At 38.3% G+C, this 20,746-nt stretch overlaps 1 protein-coding gene across 3 annotated transcripts in view; it reads left to right on the top strand.

Annotated features, from left to right (window-relative positions):
- The window catches only part of LOC142336210 (lysosome membrane protein 2-like), a 43,239-nt gene that overhangs the window by 11,085 nt on the left and 11,408 nt on the right, over nt 1-20,746 (top strand). For all 3 annotated transcript variants that reach the window (XM_075384873.1, XM_075384883.1, XM_075384892.1), the window contains exons 4-8: nt 17,321-17,465; nt 17,980-18,255; nt 18,560-18,941; nt 19,583-19,756; nt 20,131-20,267. In XM_075384873.1, coding sequence (XP_075240988.1) covers nt 17,321-17,465; nt 17,980-18,255; nt 18,560-18,941; nt 19,583-19,756; nt 20,131-20,267 — 1,114 coding nt within the window. The remainder of the gene's footprint in view (nt 1-17,320; nt 17,466-17,979; nt 18,256-18,559; nt 18,942-19,582; nt 19,757-20,130; nt 20,268-20,746) is intronic.

Genomic DNA, 20,746 nt, shown 5'->3' with positions numbered 1-20,746 from the left:
TATAGGGGTGGAAAGATGGAGGGGGGAGTTAAATGGGTCACCGTTGAAAACCTTAACAGTGGGAATAGGATTGGTTGAATTAAAATGCAATTTCTCAATATTTTTGTTTTCTATGTTTCTATCTCTTCCCTATACAACAAAAACTGGGTGAATAGGTTTCAAGTGTCATTTCTCAGGGGAGCGCCCAATGGCAACAATTGCAACGGTAGATTTGAAAAGTATTCACGAGTTATACCAGCAAGTGAAGAAAGAATATTCAGGGTATAGTGAAAGGTATCTGTATTTCTTAGCAACTTGTTTTTACTTGGATCCTGATCTTGATTTGGATATTGCATTGAAGTTAAGACCCTATGGTGGGCTCATTGGTATTGACAATTCTACACTTGACAAATACTTCAAAGCTTACAAAATTTTAAGGTTGCATGCTATTCTCCATGACGCTTCCGGTTTTGTCTTTGAACACAGCGAAAAAGGGCCAGGTTATTCTTACGTATTGCCCTGTCCAGTCACAAATGAGTTTCTCGGTCACGTCACAGGAATAGCTTTCTGTCTCTATGTGAAGACATTTAAGAAAAATTTGTTCAGTTTATTGGAATGTTGAAACTGCGACCAGTTGTTCTTGATATTGAAGGCTTTCGACAAAAGAAATCGGGTTTTATAATCAAAGAGCTTTCTGTGTGTTCTCATAATTAAAGCGATACAGTTTCTTTCCTACCCCCAAGTTCATTCAATATACTTTCCTCAAGTGAACAAAAGTCTTACCAGTGGGTTTCAAAATTTCTTCATGGTTTGGCTTGGGAGAGCGGAGATTACCCCTATTGCTATTTGCAACAAATTATTCAAAGCATCAAACTTCGTTTTCCGTTTGCCGAATTTTATGCAAAAGGAACTGAAAAGGCGGACACTTTGAAGAAGTTATTCCAAAGAGACGTTATCAATTTGGAGACGTTGTTATGTCCAAAGGTTGAAAACCTAAAATTATATCGCGACATACCAATTTGTGAATTACATGCGGTAAGTTGTCCCAAACGACAATGAAGTAGACATTGTGCTAGTAAGAAGGCCAAATTGTTTTACCAGTGGCTAACGAATGAGTCGTCGTTTGGAAAAATCAACTCCATCTCTCCTTCAAGTGAATTTGTCTCCAAATTTGACAGTTTACAGTTACATAACGGCTGAAGAACAGCTAACCGTTTCATTTGTTAAAGAAGAGAAAGTTGATACCCGTGGTCAAACTGTGCTAAGGAAGCAACAAGTTACCTGTACTGAAACAGAAATAGAGACACTGAAAAAATACCTTTCCCTCTTAGAATATTTCAAATTATACCATGTCTATTCAAGAGAAAGCGCGAAGTCTGAAACTAATCCCTTTACCTATGCCCAAGCATGCAGTACCAGTTCAGATATCTCCAACAGATGAACGTCTTCCGGCTGAAATTAAGGAGAGCATCAGAGACAGCAACGTTGAGTCAGTTGTGTTCAGAGATAAAACTGACAATGTGAATGCAAACTATACTATTGCTTACAAAAAAACTGATGAAAACTCACAATTTGTTTGTTATGAGTTTTTTATTCTCAAATAATTATGCATGAGCGTGAGTTTCATTTCATTGTTTAATTTAATAAACTGTTTCAAATGACCCAACCCGAGGACACCATTGACGCTGGAGGAGCTATAACTGACTTAGTTTTTGACGAAAATCACCAAGAAAGGCGATCTTGGCGGTTTTGTAACTCTAGAGTTCCAAGATCTGAGGTGGTTTATTTTACCCAAATTTTCATAATAATTTTTCTTATAGGTGTTTCTTTGGTCAAATTGGTGTTTTTTAAACTCGATTGTGAAGAATCAACATTCTGGTTTTCACTCCTTTTTGCACAGTCGGATACGCTCTACCTAACCCGAAACTATGAATAAAATAATTTCAACTACCGATAGACTTTTTATGGCTGTTTGTTGCCCATCATGTTGTGGAAAAACTGAATTGATTTTCAAAATGTTACTTCAAAACACCTCACCCAAGTTTGAATCAATATTTTATTTCTACCAGCATGAACAACCTAAATTTCAGTTCATTGAGAGAAAAATAAACATTCAGTTTATGAAGTTTTCCAGTTTTGAGCAAATATCAGAACTAGATGATTGCCTTTTGGTATTTGACGATTCATGTGAAGAAATTTTTAATGATAAAAAATTTTCTAAATTAGCGACAGCTGGACGTCATAAGAAAATCAGTGTGATATACGTGAAACACAACTTATTTCAACAGAGCAAATGGTCCAGAACTATTGATCTTAATACAACACACATTATTTTATTTAAATCGCCTCGTGATGTTCAACAAATTGGTTTAATTGGTCGACAACTCAACAACACACAATTTTTAAGAGAAAGTTATGAGTTAGCAACAAAGCAACCTTTTGGTCATTTATTAATTGATCTGGACCCAAAAACGTCAGACGCGTTACGTTATTCCTCTAATATTGTGCCTCCAGGCCCCTCAATTTTTTACTTACCTCCAGCAAAAGCTGTTATTACAATTTTAACCGATGAAAGAGAAAGAAATATGTATGCTTCAGCAAATGCTACAAGTATCGGATATCAAGTTAAAAAAGTTAATCAAGTCAGCAACTAAAAAGTTTATTTATTTTCTTTGCGAATGCTTCCTGAACGTAGTTAATGGTAACGTGCCCATCAACAAAAACTTGATAGAGACCGCAGAAAGCTCATTCAGAAAAATTTTATCTAAACAGACAAGTTGGAAGACAAAAAAGGAAATTTTTGCGAGAGAAATAGAACTAGTAAAAACGGTTAGCTTTGCTTGTTTTCTGTACCTGAAAAATCATAATGCATGCAGAAGAATTTGTTCTGATTCCGAAGCGAATGTTCATGTCGAAACAACCATTAAAAAGCGAAATTCTCCACAACCCAGCCTATAGAAACAAAGCAGCTCAGTTAACACTCATGCAGAGAAATATGCCAAGTTCCGAGGACAGCGTGGAAAGAACAGATGGAGTAGTTCAAACCGAGCCAGTGTTAACAGAGCGGGAAAAACAAGTAGACGAGCCCGAAAAAATGGACTCGATTAGTGATGACAGCGAAATTGATCCAGTTGTCACAAAAAAACCAGAAAGTGCCCCCGCAAATTTTGAATCAATAATGGGGCTAGTGAAACTGAAAGAAAGATACAAAATCCAACGTGCAGAAATCTTGCTTGATCTTATCTTCCAATCGGAAGCAGTTACAATTGGAGAGGAAAGCAAGTTACTATACATCAATCAAGAACCAACAAGTGTACAAGTCTCCAAGTTTTTGTATGATTTACAGCAGCCTACTAAAAAAATTGATCAATCAGAATACTCTAAAATTTTAGCTCTTCTCCCGGTTGAGCCTGAACTTGTTGCAAACACTTACGCCAAGCAAATTATACAAGCCTATGAAAGTGAACAAGAATTCTTCCCAACCCAACAAAGTCCACAATCAGGAAGCGGTAACCCAAAACGAGCCACAACAGGAAAAAAGGTCAAAATCAAAAAGACAAACAAAAAAGAGAGTCAACCGAAAAAATGGGATCCTTTCTTCTTCTGAGAGAAAAACCTTGGAGCAGCTTTATTCAAAAGGCCCTGCTTCTTTTGGTAGCCCAAAGCGACTTCATACACAAAGCAAAATGTCAATGGCTAAAGTGAGGTCATATTTAGAAGCAAAACCATCCTTCACAAAATACCGCTCAATTCGTTCAAGGTTTCCAAGACTGAAAGTCATTGTAAAGGACATTAATGAAATTTGGTCTCTGGATTTAGCTCATGTTGATAAACTTGCAAAGTACAATCGAGATGTCAAATACCTTTTGGTAGCAGTTGACTGTCTGTCACGATATCTAAGAGTAGAACCAATGAAAACTAAATATGCAACAGAAGCAGCCCAAGCATTCAAAAAAATGATTAAGTACAAACAACCATTAAAAGTATGGGTTGACGATGGTACAGAGTTTCTTGGAGCTTTCAAAAGCATGTGTGAGAAAAGAGGGATTCATTTATATAGCACCTTCAGTGAAAAAAAGTCTGCTTTTGCAGAAAGAAGCATTCGCTCGCTGAAAAATATCATCTACAAATACCTTGAAGAAAAGTGAACATACTCTTATATTGATAAATTGGATCAGTTTGTGAACACAATTAATTCACGTGTTAACCGGGTCACTAAACCTGCCCCAAATAAGGTTACAAAGAAAGATGTACCGAGGCTGGTCTCACTGAGTGCTCAAACAAGTATCCGTCAAAAACCCAAGTTTTATATCGGAGACTTTGTTAGAATTGTCAAAAAGGACAAAGCGTTCAGAAAGGGATACAAACAATCCTTTACTGACGAGGTATTTGAGATTACAGATATTCCGACGTTGTCACCGCCAACCTACTCTATTATTGACGCAAACAAAGAAAAAATAGAGGGTAAATTCTATCAACCAGAATTACAACTGGTTCGTGAACGCAGCGAATAAAATGGCTCGAAATCAATTTGAAGATGAGTTCACAGTACATGTTATATCATCTGCATCGATGCAAATATTCAAATCAAATACACTGGCGTCATTTCGAAATTTTTTTAATGATGAAATTCAACTTTCTGGCGACTGGAGGGTAGCGTTAAGTGAAATTATCTTTCCAACGAAAATTGAAAACGTTGTGGAGGGGGATTTTATTGCTTTCAGCTTGAAAGAATATGAAGAAGCTACGAAAAGGGCCGCAGATGCCAATGTTATCTCACGACCATACAATGGATCAAAATTGGGCTTTATTCCAGGGACATTTGAAACAGTAAATCAGCTTCTAGCATTAATAAAGCGTACAGCCGGACTGCCTCACTTTTCCTTCAGAGAAATAAAAAATTCTGGAAAATACGAAATTTTGTTTGGAAAACGTGAAGGGATTACGTTTCTAAGCAAGGAAATTCCAATATCCTTGGTTTTGAGGGAGTTCCTGATGGCAATGGTATCCATATTGGCTATAAAATGAACACGACTGCAGATAAACTAATGAAAAGTGACGACACAAAAGCTTATTATGGAGAGCTACCAGCGGATCTGTTGGCGGGTAAACACTTGATATTTGTATATGCAAACATTATTGAATATCAGTACGTGGGTGATGCCAAAGCGCCTCTTTTACGAGTCATTGATTCAAAACAGCGTCTAAAAAACGGTAGTGTGTGCGAAGTTGAACCAACACATCGAATAGTTTTTTCGAACTTGGATTACAAAAAGCTACTGACAAACACAATTCAATCCATTTCTATTGAGCTGCGAACAGAAACAGGTGACTTGGTTCCCTTCTCGGGAACAGGAAAAGTTCTCTTGACTTTACAATTCAAAAAGTTTTCAAGTTAAAATGGATTCATACTACGCAAATCAAGCAACTTCTTTGCCGCATTTTTCTGGATACTATCGACAAAGAGGTAGTGGCTTCGGAGCTTTGGCTGCGGGTATTGGCCGTGTTGCTCTACCCTTAGCGCGTCGATTCATTCTACCGACTGCCAAACGAATTGGAAAGGAACTGTTGAAACAGAGCGTTCCGGAGCTACTAGACGTAGTAAGCAGTAAAAAATCTCCAAAGCAAGCGTTCAAGAACACCATTTCTAATACAGTAAAAAAACAGACCGGCGGATCACGGAAAAGAACACTACGACAACGTAGACTAAGAAGTCGGTCAAAGAGCTCATCCAAAAAGTCAGCAGCAGTAACCAAACGGAAAAACATCATTTTCACTCGGAGGCCCCTGAAAAGAAGTCGGTCAGGTTTTTTCGCCAAAGTTAACGATGATCTCTAATTTGTTGCCAACAGAAGCAACTCACAGTTTCTGGATTTATTTTAAAAGCCAGCTCTCTTAGTAACGTTTGATGGAAGTTTCTGCCAAAATTGGGGCCTGTCTACAGTCCAAATGGACCTATGTTAGAGTTTGAAGTCTCTGGTGATCGAAACAATTTTATAGATTTACAAAAAATTTTTCTCGAAATCAAATGTAAAATTGTTCAGTCGTCTGGAGCTGATTTGAAATATGATGCAGGAGCTCCTACTGACAAAGCGAAAACGGATGCTCCATACTTTTGCAACAATGTGTTACATTCATTATTTTCTGATTGTACGGTATCTGCTAATGGACTAAAATTATCAAATGCCAACGGGAACTATGCGCATAAAAGTTTTATCGAGACCAAATTTTCACACAACAAAGACGCAAAAAACACATGGCTAGCATGTCAAGGCTACTCATTCGAAGAGAACCCGGCTACGTTAGCGAACCCAGAAATTGACAGGAGAAAAGAATTAGTTAAAAAATCAGCCGAGTGCGCTTTTTATGGAAAAGTTGCCGTTGACTTCTTCACCTGTGATCGACATCTGCTTAGCGGTGTTACGCTTCGCATTGCTTTCAGACGCTCTATTGATGACTTTGTCATCATGTCCGATGACCCTGCAAAACACTACAAAGTAGAAATTTTAGAAGCCAATTTGTATGTCCGCAAGATGACGCTAAATGATGACGTTATGTCAGCCATTGAAAAAACCTTGTTAAGTAGTCCTGCATCTTATCCCACCTTCGAAACCATAACAAAAACGTTTTTGGCTTCAGCTGGTCTCCATAGTTGGAAGCAAGAGGATATTTTCTCGCGGGAACCAATTCGCAGACTTGCAATTTGTTTAAACACTAACGAAGCTTTCTTAGGCAATAACAGGCTCAACCCGTTTCATTATCGGAAATTTGGCCTCGAACAAATATATATTTATTGCAACGGACTGCCTGTTGCGGATAGTCCAATATCAACAGATGACAATAAAAGTCTCTATTTTAACACAATATCCGACTTGGCTTATATTGACAACGGTCATGGAATTAAACTGAGCGAGTATCCCAGCCATTTCCTTATGGTTTTTGACCTTACCAGCACGCAACAGACTTCCCATGATTTTATTCACCCGGAGCTGACAAACAGTTCAATAACCGTGGAACTGAAGTTCTCAGCGGCTCTTCCAAACAATATTGAAATTTTTATAATTGGCGAAAAAACAAGTACAATTTACGTTGACAGTGCACGACGTGTGTCGAAAAACCATATATTGACAAATTAATGAACGAAGACGAAGTAAATGATTTAATACAGCGCTGCAAGCTACTGAAGCACAAATTTCTGGGTGTCTTTGCAGCAAATAATTTCCCTAAAATTTTGCAACCAAATTCATTTATAATAGTCAATGCATCAACGTCTGACAATGCTGGAACACATTGGCTCCTATTATGCGTCAAAAACAAGAATTTGATTTTTGCCGATCCTCTGGGGCAACCAATTTTGTTCTATAAGAATGTATATCGAAGACTGGTTTCTACCCAAGGAGATGTTCAGCTATGTCAAGTTCTAGAAAACCAGCCCATACAAAGTCGAGACTCAAAACTATGTGGACTTTTTTGTATTTATATTGCTCATCTTATTTTCAGTTTTCAGCCCATTGTTAAATGTAGTGATAATGATTTGATACGGTTTGCTCTCCATATGATGATGACCTAACACTACTAATGTTTGAATGAAATTCAATTTTTTCAAAATTTAATTTTTTCTTCATACACAAAACGAATGAACAACAAATCAGTATCAATATTCAAATTTCCATAACCACTCACAAAAATATCCATAATCCGACAAAATGCACCAGAATGAGGACCAGTTAAAATTGATTCAAATCTACGCAAAGTTTCACTACTGAAATTGTCTGTTTGAGTTTGCTTTCCCGGCAAAATCATGTTGTGTACTGACTTCTGCGCCACCGTTGTTTTCACTGACTTCACAGTATTTCCATTATTTTTGTTTGAGTTTCCAGCAGTTTTCGTTTGTAGCTGTTGTGATAAAGTAACAATTGCTGGTAAACGCTTCCGCACTGTTGCTGCAGGCTCAGGTTTTTCTTCATTCTTAATGTTGAAATCAACCGCTAACTTCAATTTAAAAAAGACATCGCCTTTTGTCTCCAAATCCACTGCTGATGAAAACAAGTATCGAAAAGTTGTGAAAAGACAAGATACGGGGAAAGCCTTGTTTCGTTTGAAAATGTTATTGTAAGTTGTTGCTGCTTCTGATGTATCTATCAGAACATGAAAATGGTTAGTAGATGTCGTTGTTGTCAACTGACAAAATTCTGAATCGAAATGGGAACACACTGCAAAATTTTTCACGCTTGACCAGTTAATTTTTTCATTAGTGACTAAAAATTTAAACTGTTTCTGAAACTGTTTGAAGTAACTAGGTGAACGCTCAAACATTGCCTCAATCATGACTTTTATGTTGCGCTAAATTTCGTTTTCTTAGCAGGAGAAGGTCCGTCAGTCTTCGATTTTGATTCAGCTTCTTGTGAACTGAGTGGAAAAGTTTCCATAATTTTTGGCGCTTTTTTAATAAGTTTATCAAATTCTTCGGTAGTTAGTGACAGCCGTTGTTGAAATTCGTAATCGTCGTCAACTTTCTTGAATAGTTTCAGAAACACATACGTTCCAGTCTTCTCATAAGTTTTGAGCGTGGCCCTGATTAGACGTTTTTCCGTCTTTGAAATATCTTAATAACTATCCCCAAACTCAGAATCTTTTGTGGCAGAAAACGGCATATTTCAACTTAGTCTTTGGTTATACTGATAACAGGTTCTTTTGAAATGCGATATAAAATTTAACAGACCACCTAGAAGAAACACTCACACCAAAGTGGCGCGGCAAGCTTGGATTAAACAAGTGTCGTCTCTGTCTTTAATTGCAAACAGGTTTACATGTGTGAAAATGCAGACTCAAGTACGCCAGCGGCGTACTTGAGTCTGTTAATTCATTTTAACTTGGAAACCTTTCTGTAAAACACATGTTTGTTCAATTATTAACACGTGCGTGGTCCATGGAATTTTATTGCAAAGAGAGTTCAAAGATCAAATTGATAAGAAGACATAAAACACGTGTCAGAAAATGTGGGCAAAAGGAACACTGAACATGTAGAAAACTACTATTCTATAACGCACGTGTTTGTTTATATATTAACACGTGCAGTAAAACATGTTGGGTCCATGAATTTTTATTACAATTAAGCTCAGAGATCAAATTGATAGGAATATATATACACACTAGGAAAAGTGGGCAATAAAAGGAAAACTTAATGTAGAAAAGTTGTGTGCATAAAACAGCTTAAACCTAATCATGGGACATATAAATATATGTCGTTAAACATTGGTCGGGTGCACTGATAACAGCTAGCTTCAATAAATTTGTCTTCTTGTGGGTAATATGCAGGGGATCAAAATCGTAGTTAGTGGATTGAAAACAATTGTGACCTAAGGGAGTGCCTGAACCATAAAATCAAATTAGTTTAAACAACTACGACTCTTTTCCGCTGAGGCATTAGTTGCTCTCTATCTTTCAATCTCTTTCTTTATCTGATCTCGATTGCTTGCTTGAACAATTTTTGAAATTTTAAAATTTCAGAATGTCTTTTTATTTGCTCTCTGATTCTGAAGAGTCCTGGCAAAGGACTTTAGTATATCAGACTATGTACGAAAATTATGTTGTTTTTATTCAACAGTATAAAGACTTTTCTGAGAAAAATTGGATTACATCAGACCGCTTCATTATACCAAAACCAATTATCGATTTTGTTGCCACTTTGCCGGGAAAAAACTTACCTGCCAATGGAAGTATTATAACTTCTGGTGGTCTAGTGCCTCCACAACAACTGCAATCGTGTGAGCCGCAAGACATTGCAACATTACCCGATGAGACAAAGCAACTTCTCTTCAAGTATGATTGCGATTGTGTGCCACTATTCGAAAACCAACTTGGAGCTCAAGATGCTCGTGACAATTTAGCCAGTCTTTGGGGCATTCAATTATCGCCTACATCACCATCAAGTTCTTCAGGGCAAAGCTTACCGACAACTCCGCTGAGTGACCCTAGCGCTACAACAACGCCTCAGAGCTCAAGCCCGTCATTTTTCGCAGCACTCAGTAGAGATCAAGTTCCTTGGATATTTGGAATTGGAACGACAAGCCAAGAAACACCCGATACTACAATGCTTTCAGAGGCAAACTTTGAATCACCAAAAACACCAGTTCCAGAGAGCGATGGAGAAGATAAGACTATCACTCCAAACAATTTGGAGACGCCAAAAGTATGCAGAGCACCTAAAAAAAGAAAGTCGGATTTTAATCTCTCGGTGCTTTTTGAAGACTAAACTTTTTATCAGCATCACTTTCTCTGCTTAATTTTAGAGCTTCCCATAATTTATTTCTTTTGTGTAATTATATGTAAGCGTTTATTTGGTGTTTATACATGAAAAATTTGCAAAGATTTCAGTTTTTCTCTAATTGAACATGTTTGAACTTGTTCTGTCTTTTGAATTATCCCATAAGCAGGAACCTAGAATTTTAGCCTATGGAAATCACGTTTAAAAATCAAGTATCAACTTTTGTTTAATTATACTCCTTCATAGAGTGCTTTGAAATGGATTTTACAAAGTTATTCAACTTAAAACAGTAAGAATTAGTTGCTTCAGCATATTACATAAACCACGAAAAACAAAATCTTTACTAGTTTTTTTCTGGTTACTCAATTCATTGCAAAGAGTTCTTCGGCTGCTGTGTTGAATAGCAACTAATACCATCAACTTGTCCCTAATAAGCACTATTGTAAAAATAAATTTTAAAAAATCACAAAAAAAATCAAAATTTCTTGGAATGAAAAACCAACAAATTGTCATAAGATTTTTCAAAATGTGTGTAGATGGATGGTTAGGTGTCATGTTGTAAAACGTAACAATACTACTCGCTCGTTTTGGAAGAAAAAACTGACAGAAAGGCAGTAAAAGAAACTTAAAAGTGCCGAAAAAGTGTAAAATTTAGGTGAAAACTTTGAAATTGTACTATTTATATATCAAATGACAAGTAAAACTATCGAAAACACGGTAAAAGAAGGATGTGGTATCATCAACTAATTGCCAACGGGCTGTTCCGATGCTAAAAAAGAAGATGTTTGAGAAAAAATTTTTGAGAAAAACATTAAAAAACGCAATTTTTTGCTGTTTTTTAACACATTAACAGTGACCTTTGACCCCAAAAAAGTGGGCTCCAAAAATAGTTGGGATGAAAAGGAGTGTTTCATTGGCATCCGCAGACAATGAGCTACAAAAACTCTCATCACACTCGTCAAATTTAGACAAATAATTAATGAGTTAATTAGCCCTTAATTAAGAGCTAATTAGCGCTTAATTAGCCAAATTACTAATTAACTAAAAAAAAATTGAAAATTTCTTTTGCAGATTTGTAATGCCCTCGTTATGCTTGACAAATTTGCTCATAAGCATCGAGGTCGAAAAACTGCTCCTTCACCGATTTCCAAAACATCTGGCCATTCATGTCCCATTAACATCTGGCATTAATTCGAACACCAACTACCTGATAAAAAAGAGTTAGAACCCCGTTTTTTGCAGTTTTGCAATAACCGGCGGCATCATGTGAAGTTCTATTCTGAGACCTGTCATCGAAAAATGCTTTTAAAGAAAAAACATGTGTAACTGTCATGTAATTGTCATGTTTTGACAATTTACGACTTGATTGACAGAAAAAACTAACTTTTTTTCTGATGATGATGGAGCAGTTTTTTCAACGGGGTCCTACGTTTCATGACGCCACAAGCATTTTTGATTCCCACAACCATTGCGTAGCGTTGCTATAACATCCACTTTCAGACAGTAGTCAAACCACGCCCTCATGTGGGGTTTTATTCAAAAAGAACATGTTTAATTGCAAACCAATTACATTTTTTTGCATTAAAAAAGTCATCGCATTCTGTCTGTCGGTTGCTCACTCACATATTCTCACTGTATCTAGAGAAATAATTTGAAAAAATTTAGCTTTAAAATATAAAATTTTACAAAAATTCGAAATAAAATAAGCCCGCCAAAACCGACCAATCAGGTTGCAGCATTTTAAAATTTCAAAATTGGCGCGCAAAACAATCCATGGTCTACGCTTCGGAAAAACCGAGAAACCATTTTCTGTTCTTTCGTTTCTCAAGTTGAATTGTTATTACTCAAGCTAAAGCTTTCGTTGCTACTCAAGTTAAAAATGGTGTACCCTTGCCGTTATTGCGATTCTTTACTCAGTACAGCTAGCAATCGGACTAGACATGAACATCATTTCCACCCGGATGAACTTGGTTTACCCACATACCAGTGTTCATTATGCGAATTTACTTCGCGAAAAATCTCGAATCTCGAGCAGCACATGAGGACCGAACACTCGCGATTCACCAACTGTTGCCGCAGTTGCCATCTTGGGTTTAATGACTCTCACTTGTATGCTCAGCATATGAACTCTGTGCACTCTCTACCCGTATTTGGCGACGAGTTCGAACCAAGAGATACGCCAACGGAAAGTGCGTTCAACGGCCTCTTGCGAACGTTTGAAACAACTGACGCAGATGAAGCACGTGATCTTGAAAACTTCATGCGTGCTCAAAAACCCAAAATCGATAGCCTCATAAATGAGCAGTTATGCCATGGGCCACAGAAGGTTAAGTTGTGTGCAAAACTACAGCTGATAAAGCACCATAATGACCAGCCTGATAATGCAGAAGATGAGCGCATCGAAATATACGCTAACTCACTTATGACTCCAGTCTACGCAAACGGTCTCACGATTGCAGCCTACTGGGGAATGGTCGAAAAAATGATGAGCGTATTAACGACATTTGCTTCGATGGGTAGTGGATGGGTACTGGAAAAAGTGCTGAAAGTGGATGTGAAATTCGCACGTTTCAGACCAATTCGTGGCTCGTCCTATATCGCACTGCCAACTAAAATTGCCAATTATCGCGGTCTGCTCAACATTAGAAATCATGAAGACCAGCAGTGCTTCAGATATTGCTATGTAGCAGCATATCATCTACATCATGGAGTAAGTCTGGACAGAGTTGATCAGAACTACCAAACTGCCAAAACATCCCCGACCACTTACAATCAACCGGGAATTCATCAACCATTAGGTGAATTCGATATGCCTATGGGCTTTGAAGATATTCCCGAATTCGAAAAACTGAATGATGTTCAAGTTAATGTGTTTGGCTACGAAAACGGGCAATTTTTTCCTCTTAAAATTTCATCATACGAATCTGAATTTGTAATGGATCTACTTTTGTTGTATGATCACGATCATCACCACTATGTACTGATTACTCACCTTGTAAAAGTCGTTTGCTACGTACGACGTATTGACTTTCGTTATTGTTATCGGATCTGTCGAAATTGCTTTTGGATATGTCGAGACGGCCTCGAAAGTTACAATGTGCACATGACTAACTGTGGCAACAACGCTCCCGCAGTTATTCACATGCCTTCAGGCGATCAAAATTCATACAAATTTACAAACCTCTCTGCAACTTGGTTCGTACCTTTGGTAATATATTTCGACTTTGAGTCATTTCTTAGACCCGTGTCAGGATGCAAACGACCTAGTAGCAGAGCATTTACACAAGTAAAGGAGATTCATGAACCGTGTGGGTTTGCGATAACAGTAATTGATCACCACTCCAGCAAACCAATTTTTTACGAAGTTGACAGTTCTGAGGACTGTATGGCTAATTTTGTGAAAGTGCTACACAAGCTTGCAAGAGATATCCACAAGCAAAAGAGAAAATATCCGTTTTTCAAAGGCGACAGGCGAAGTTTGGACAAATCTCAAGCTACACAATGCTGGATTTGTGAGAAACCGTTTTCGGAAGTCGAAGACCCAGACAACTCGATTGACTTAGACCATTGTCACTATAGTGGCAAATTTCTCGGCTGGGCGCATGAAAAGTGCAACCGAGCAAGGAGAAACATCAATTTCATTCCTGTCGTAGGTCATAACATACAAAATTATGACCTACACCACATTTGCCTAGCTCTGAACAACTGCGAACCAACAACGACCGTCAGCGTCATACCAGCCACGGACGAAAAATACATATCTATGACCTTTGGTGTGCTCATTGACACATTTGTTAACGAAAAAGGGACAACTGTGAAGGTGTATGAATATCTACGGTTCATCGACTCCTTCAAAATGATGAATAGCTCACTTGAAAAACTCGTGGAAATACTCCCGGCGAATCAATTTGAAATAATGAAGTCAATGTTTCCGACGGTCTCGGGTGAAAATATTCAGCTGCTAAAACAGAAAGGCTACTATCCCTATTCGTATATGAGTAGTCGTGCCAAGTTCTCTGACACACAACTACCACCACTAGAAAAGTGGGGAAACACCTTAGACGGTGGCAATGTGAATATTACAGAAAGTAATTTAGCTCATGCAAGCAGGATGTGGGAAATTCTTGGCTGTGGAACACTTCAAGATTACCACGACGCTTACTTAAAATTAGACTGCGCACTATTGGCCTGTGTCTGTGAATTTCACAGAGAATTGAGTTTTACTACCTATAAGTTGGACTGCATGCACTTTTTTACTTTCCCCAATATGGCCAAAGAGGCTTCATTGAGGATCTGCAAAGCAAATGTCGAGTTATTGACAGAGCGAGAACATCTAGATATGATCGAGCCTGCAATCCGCGGTGGCGTCACCTCTGTCTACGAAAACCGGCGCTTCATTGCTAATAACCAATACATTCCAAACTACAATAGCACAGAAGATCATCAATTCGGTTTCTGTGTTGATGCGAACAATTTATACGGAGGAGTGATGCAACTTGAAAAACTCCCCCTCTCAGAGTTCGCATTCAACACAGAAGTTACAATTCAAGAGGTCCTAGACACACCCGACAACGCCAGCGTGGGATATTTTGTGGAGGTCGATCTTTCATACCCACCAGGATTGCATGACGATCACCGGGATTTCCCCCTGGCCCCTACCAAGGACATTGTTGAAGAGGAGTGGTTGGGAGAATACCAACTTAATTTGAAAGAGCAACACAACCTGCCCACATCAAAAGTGAAGAAATTATTACAAACGTTTTTTGATAAGGAGAGATATGTGGTTCACTACAAATTGCTCAAACTGTATATTGAACTTGGACTTGTAATCAACAAAGTGCATAGAGTACTGCAGTTCCGCCAAGAAAGCTGGCTATCACCATATATCACGTTAAACAGTGAAAAACGACAAGTTGCAGCTAATAAGTTTGAGGAGAATTTTTACAAGTTAATGAACAACGCTGTATACGGCAAGAACTGCGAATCTAAGCGACGCCGCAGTAAAATTACAATCACGCGTAACGCCGAACAAGTGCTGAACGTAGTGTCTAAGTTCGAGTTTGATCGCTACATGATATTCGGTGAAAACATGGCTGCTTTGACGACACGCCCAAAATCTATCTTTTGGAACACTCCAACTATTGTGGGAGCCACCATCTTAGATTTGGCGAAATATCACATGTATTATTTCCACTATCGGGTCATGCGTGCAAACTTCAACTGTCGCCTATTATATAGTGATACGGACAGCCTCTTATATTCTGTTCAAAGTCCGGACGTCTACAAGCAATTATCAGAAAAGCCGCAGTCAGTTCTGAGCCATTTCGATTTTTCAAACTACCCGTCTGATCATTTCTTGTTTAATGCCAGTAACAAGAAAGTAGTCCTTAAATTTAAGGATGAATTCGCCGGCGACTACATTACCGAATTCATCTGCCTAAAGCCAAAGCTTTACTCCATTCTGTCAACAAGTAAGTTTATTATCTTTGAAATCAATAATATTAGTTTTACTATAAATATATATAGTTGGTTAGTAAACATCTGGAAGTTGTTAGTATGTATTGTTATTATATAGGGGGTTAGTAATGAAAATAGTGCCTATTTTTTCTCATTTTCTTTCCATCTTTTCAGGTTGTAGAAAACTCTCAGCAAAGGGAGTGACGAAGGCTGCGCAACAACATCTACGACATGCAGACTTTGTGAATACCCTGCTGTCAGGTAACAGTGTACGTGCAGAGAACACCCGGATTGTTTCTGACCACCACTCGTTGCGCACAGTAACTACAAACAAAATCTGCTTGTCAGCGTTTGATAATAAACGCTACATACTACCCGATGGCATAAAAACCCTCCCATTTGGCCACTATGAACTGGGCGATTATGCTATAGATGAAATAAATTGGAGCGACGACGATGTGGAGTGGGATTATGAAAATTCTGGCAATTTTAGTGACTTACACCTAAGTTCGAGTCCTGAGTGGGATAACAGTTTCGTTGTGCCACAATCGTCTCCAGAAACCAACACCCAAAGCTCCAACACATGGCAGCCACCCGACCCTGGTTTTCTAGCTGCTGAATTGATAAACGATTCGGATATTGGGAGCAGTGATTTAGTTGATTTTGATGCAAGTTCGGATGAAAATTCCAGTCCCGATAACCCGTTTATTAATTTTGAAGCAGAGGAAGCCAGTGAAAGTGAACCAGAAGAACCAGTGTTTAAAACTGCAAGGCGTTATTAGACAGTGTAATTAAATTTAATAGTGCAGAAAAGCGCACGCAAAACTGTACAAGTCTTGATTTTGCATGGAGTTAAGTATTTGGTTTTAATTTAAATTGATTGAGTGTTTTGAAAGCGCTAAGACTACTGAGAAAGCGGTGAGAAAGAAAGATTGGAATAAAGCGGAAAGGAAAGGTTTTACATGTACAAACCATTCAATCCCTCCTAACCTAATTCCCACTCATGATCACTCCCTATATTCCCATGTTTAGTATCGCATGAATACCCCCCCCCCCGCTCTTAACGCTCTTATTATTTACTACTCGGGACAAACAGCCTTACTAGTTTATGAGTATCCATACCCCATCATCATTCAACCCCCCCCCCCCCCGCTCTCCTGTCCACTCTCTTCCACATGATGGCGATTGGGACCCATCTCCGCTTGAGCTTCCCTAAGCCCCGGCTGGTTACTACCGAAGGCAACCGCCCGCAGGCCGTTGAAGATTAATTTCCCGACCTTAGGCGGTTATGTTACTGGCTTCAAGCATCATTGTTTGTATTCAAGTGCCTTTTTGATAACTATTCTTTAGGTATCGATACTATCCCCTGTATTATATCATTAAGAAACAGGAGTATGTTCAACTACAGAATGACATCAAAACAGTTCGCACTTAAAATTGTTTCCCATCGTGGTTATGGGAATTAATGGTGGCTATTTGCCGGCAATCTGCCGGGTTTATTTGATTTATGTACACGTGAAGCAATTTAAATGCCTTAAGATATTAGGTTATGACAAATATTGGATGGCGAGAAAAATTAACTGCACCGCTTTAAATGAATACTTTTTTTTGTTTCAGGGAGGTTCAGAAAAAGTACAACTTAACTTTCGCGAGTGACTCGTCGATTGTTTCGTATCTGAACAATCACACATACATTTATGATGAAGGGCGATCTGCAATCAAACCAACCGATAAAGTGATCACGCCAAACTTCATATTATGGGTAAGGTTTAAGTATGAATTATTGAAATCAACTGTTTCGTTGTCTGTTACCCTCGAAGCATTGGTTCGAAGTTTCCGCCATAAATGTCCGTAATGAAAATTGAAGTTGTCGCAAGTCTTGAGTTTCAACTTGTTAGTTTTAGACACGCGTGCAGCCTTTCAAAATTTAGGTGCTGGTTACTAATTTGTTACTAAAAGAAAGGTTGTTGCTAATTGCTTTCAAACAAAGTTAGGAGCAATTATGTTAATCATGCGGTCTTTTTAATGCTTTTTTTGCTTGGCCGATTTTTCGTCTGACCTTTTTAACTTTTCGTCCTCAAAAACGGGATAAACAGGTAACGCCCGGACGGCAATAAGTTCTCTTAGAGCTTTTCGGCTCACTAGACGCTAAGTATGCGATCCACCGACCCAAATTGTTTTGAAGGCACAAAGGGCTGTTCATCCCCCTCCCCCTCGCCCCCGAGCAATTAGCTCGACATTAGTCGGTTGTGTTTCAACAATTTTAATCTCTTCAGACACTCCTGAACTCACTGCCGAATGACGGAACAATTACCGATGTGCTGACTCAGATCTTCGATCAGGCGTACTTGGATGACAAGACTAAGAATGCTGTCTCGCCCTTCTATGTAACATCGGTTGAAGACATGCTCTGGGGCGCACATGACAATGAGCTCCTGGTCCTTCTAAAGAATTTGTCTTCGCTGATTCCGACTGAGAACTCGATGGTGAATGTCCTAATGAAACGGAGCATGCCTAAGACTGAAGATTTCCCAACTAAATTGGGGCTGCAGGTATAAAATTGGTTTTGCTTTCGCATTCTCGCCCTCTGATATTGAATCGCAATTAAGAGGTAATTTCATTCAGTAATTCGGAAATCTTTCATGATGTTTGAATCGATGTTTCAACTTATCGCTTGAGAAATATCCAATAAATGATTCTTAACCTTAACATCTTGGAGAAAGCAAACAAGAAAATAGCAGACTTTGCGGATAACGTTATTCAGTCAGTTGTTTATTTGGTTACGTTGTTGAGTTACAGGCCAGTGTGACAAAAGTGGAGACATGGCAGTTATTAAACACAGGTTGTTTGATTCAGGTTAACGGATCTACAGATGGGCTTCATTCAATATATACAGGAACTGATTCTATGAATGAAGATCGTGGAGTCCACACTGCCTGGAATGGCAACTCCTCACTGTCATACTGGGGAACGCCGTACTGTAACATGGTCAATGGAACCGACGGAACTATATTCCCAACATTCATGGAAGATGTGGATCGATTGTACATATTCAGCCCACAACTGTGCAGAAGTGCGTTCATGACAGTGGAAGAGACTGAATCGATGAAAGGGGTGGAAACTGTGAAGTATCATGTACCAAGTGAAGTATTCAATGCAACGTTTGAAGACAACCACGGATTCTGTACGAAGGACGGTCCTTGTACTGATGGCTTGTTGGATGCCTCCAAGTGTTATGGTATGTTGATGTACCTGCTGAAGTTGCTTAAAATACTGATTTATGGTGAACAGTTAGTCGCTATCTAAGTCAACATCGCCAGATGCTCTGAAAAGAAAAAATGATCACTGTTCTGCTCAATTAAGCATTGATATGCCTTGTTAATGGCTCAATTAAGCATTGATATGCCTTGTTAATGGCAAAGATGGAAAGATATGCCTTGTTAATGGCAAAGATATCTTTGCCTTGTTAATGGCAAAGATATGCCTTGTTAATTCTCCGTTCATTGTGCTTTGCCGCTTTTTTAAGTTGATTTCCTTTCCCAAAAAGTTATAATGGAAAGTCATGATGAAGATGATGAAATGTTGTGAAAACCGGAAATAATGTTCTTCCTTAAATCTGTAACTCGAGAAACGTAACATGAAGATTCAAGAAGGATAACGATTTATCCCCTTTCCTAATGAGGACCAGCGGAGCCATAGTGTTATCGTACCTATTCCGGAATAGTCAGCATCCAAAAAATGAGTTTCAAAAATTGCAAAAAATGATCATTTGAGGCTCAAGAACTTCCTTGCTCTTGTTAAATATAGATAAGACAAAAAAATTATTCCAACAGAATGAAGGATGTTATGGTAGATTAGCAGAATTTTTCTTTACTTTAGCGGATGCGATGCTTGGCAGTTTGCCTTCAATAGACAACATAAGTCTGAAGCTGAGTGTGATCATCTCTAGTCCCCATTTCCTATACGCGGACAACAAGACTATCAACTCTGTCGATGGCATGCATCCTGATCAACAGACGCACGAGACCTTCATTAATGTCCATATGGACACAGGTACGCGATTCTCTTTTCAAATCAACGAATTGTTTATACATGATGAGTAATTTCTGTCACTGTACGTTTCAATAGAGCCGTCGACACAACCAGAGTCTCGGGCTGCATTTGTGAACAAAATCCCTGTATTTACGGTTTGAACGAATTTCAAGTTCAATGGGAAATTTTTGTTAGCTTTTTGCTAGAAACTTGGCTATTGCTAAATATAGTTACCATAGATTAAATTTGCTCTGACAGCGAGCTTGATTTCTGCGTAATTGCACCGGAGCGTATTTTACCATCAGTTGCTTTCTAGGAGCCGCTCCCTTTTCTTGTAACTGCGCAGTTTTCAGTGTGTTTCTGCAGTATTTGTCACTTGCTGTTGTTAATTCTAGGCGTGGTCGTGAAAGCGGCCAAAAGGCTGCAAGTGAACACTATTCTGAAGACGAATGCGGTCACTCAGAAATTGGAGTATATGGATAACCTTCCTAATAAATGGAGTCAACTGATGCCAATTTTCTGGGCTGAGGAGGTTTGTATTCTCAATAATCATGAAAAACCCTTCAAATTAAAAACATTTACCATTGGTTTCATTTGTATTGATTTACTGATTACTTCAATTTCTGTTCTCTAAAATATACTTCTGGTTTTGCAATACTTGATTTGATGACGCTAGCTTTCTATTATACATTTTGTGTATATACTGCAAAAGAAACCTAGTGTTCTTTGTTAAGCTGTTACTGTAGTCATCTCATCTCTTTGTTTCTTTCGAAAATTTGAGATGCTGAATTCAGTAAATTTCTCATTACATACGCATATGGTTACATCTATTTGACATTTGATGCATTTATTGGCTCTGTTTTTGGCTTGATGTTTTTTCGTTTCATAAAATTGTAAGATTTTGGCGGTTTTCTCAAATTTTGTGAAGTTTTTTTGTATATATTTTGATTTGATTTACTAGAATAAGGCTTTCTGTGCACCGTCACGGATTTAAGTTTTGTGTTATTAATA

The sequence above is a fragment of the Convolutriloba macropyga genome, chromosome 1, assembly GCF_964194025.1.
Source record: "Convolutriloba macropyga chromosome 1, txConMacr16.3, whole genome shotgun sequence".
NCBI lineage: Eukaryota > Metazoa > Xenacoelomorpha > Acoela > Convolutidae > Convolutriloba > Convolutriloba macropyga.
The sequence above is the reverse complement of the archived record's forward strand: the minus strand, read 5'-3'. Positions and strand labels throughout refer to the sequence as shown.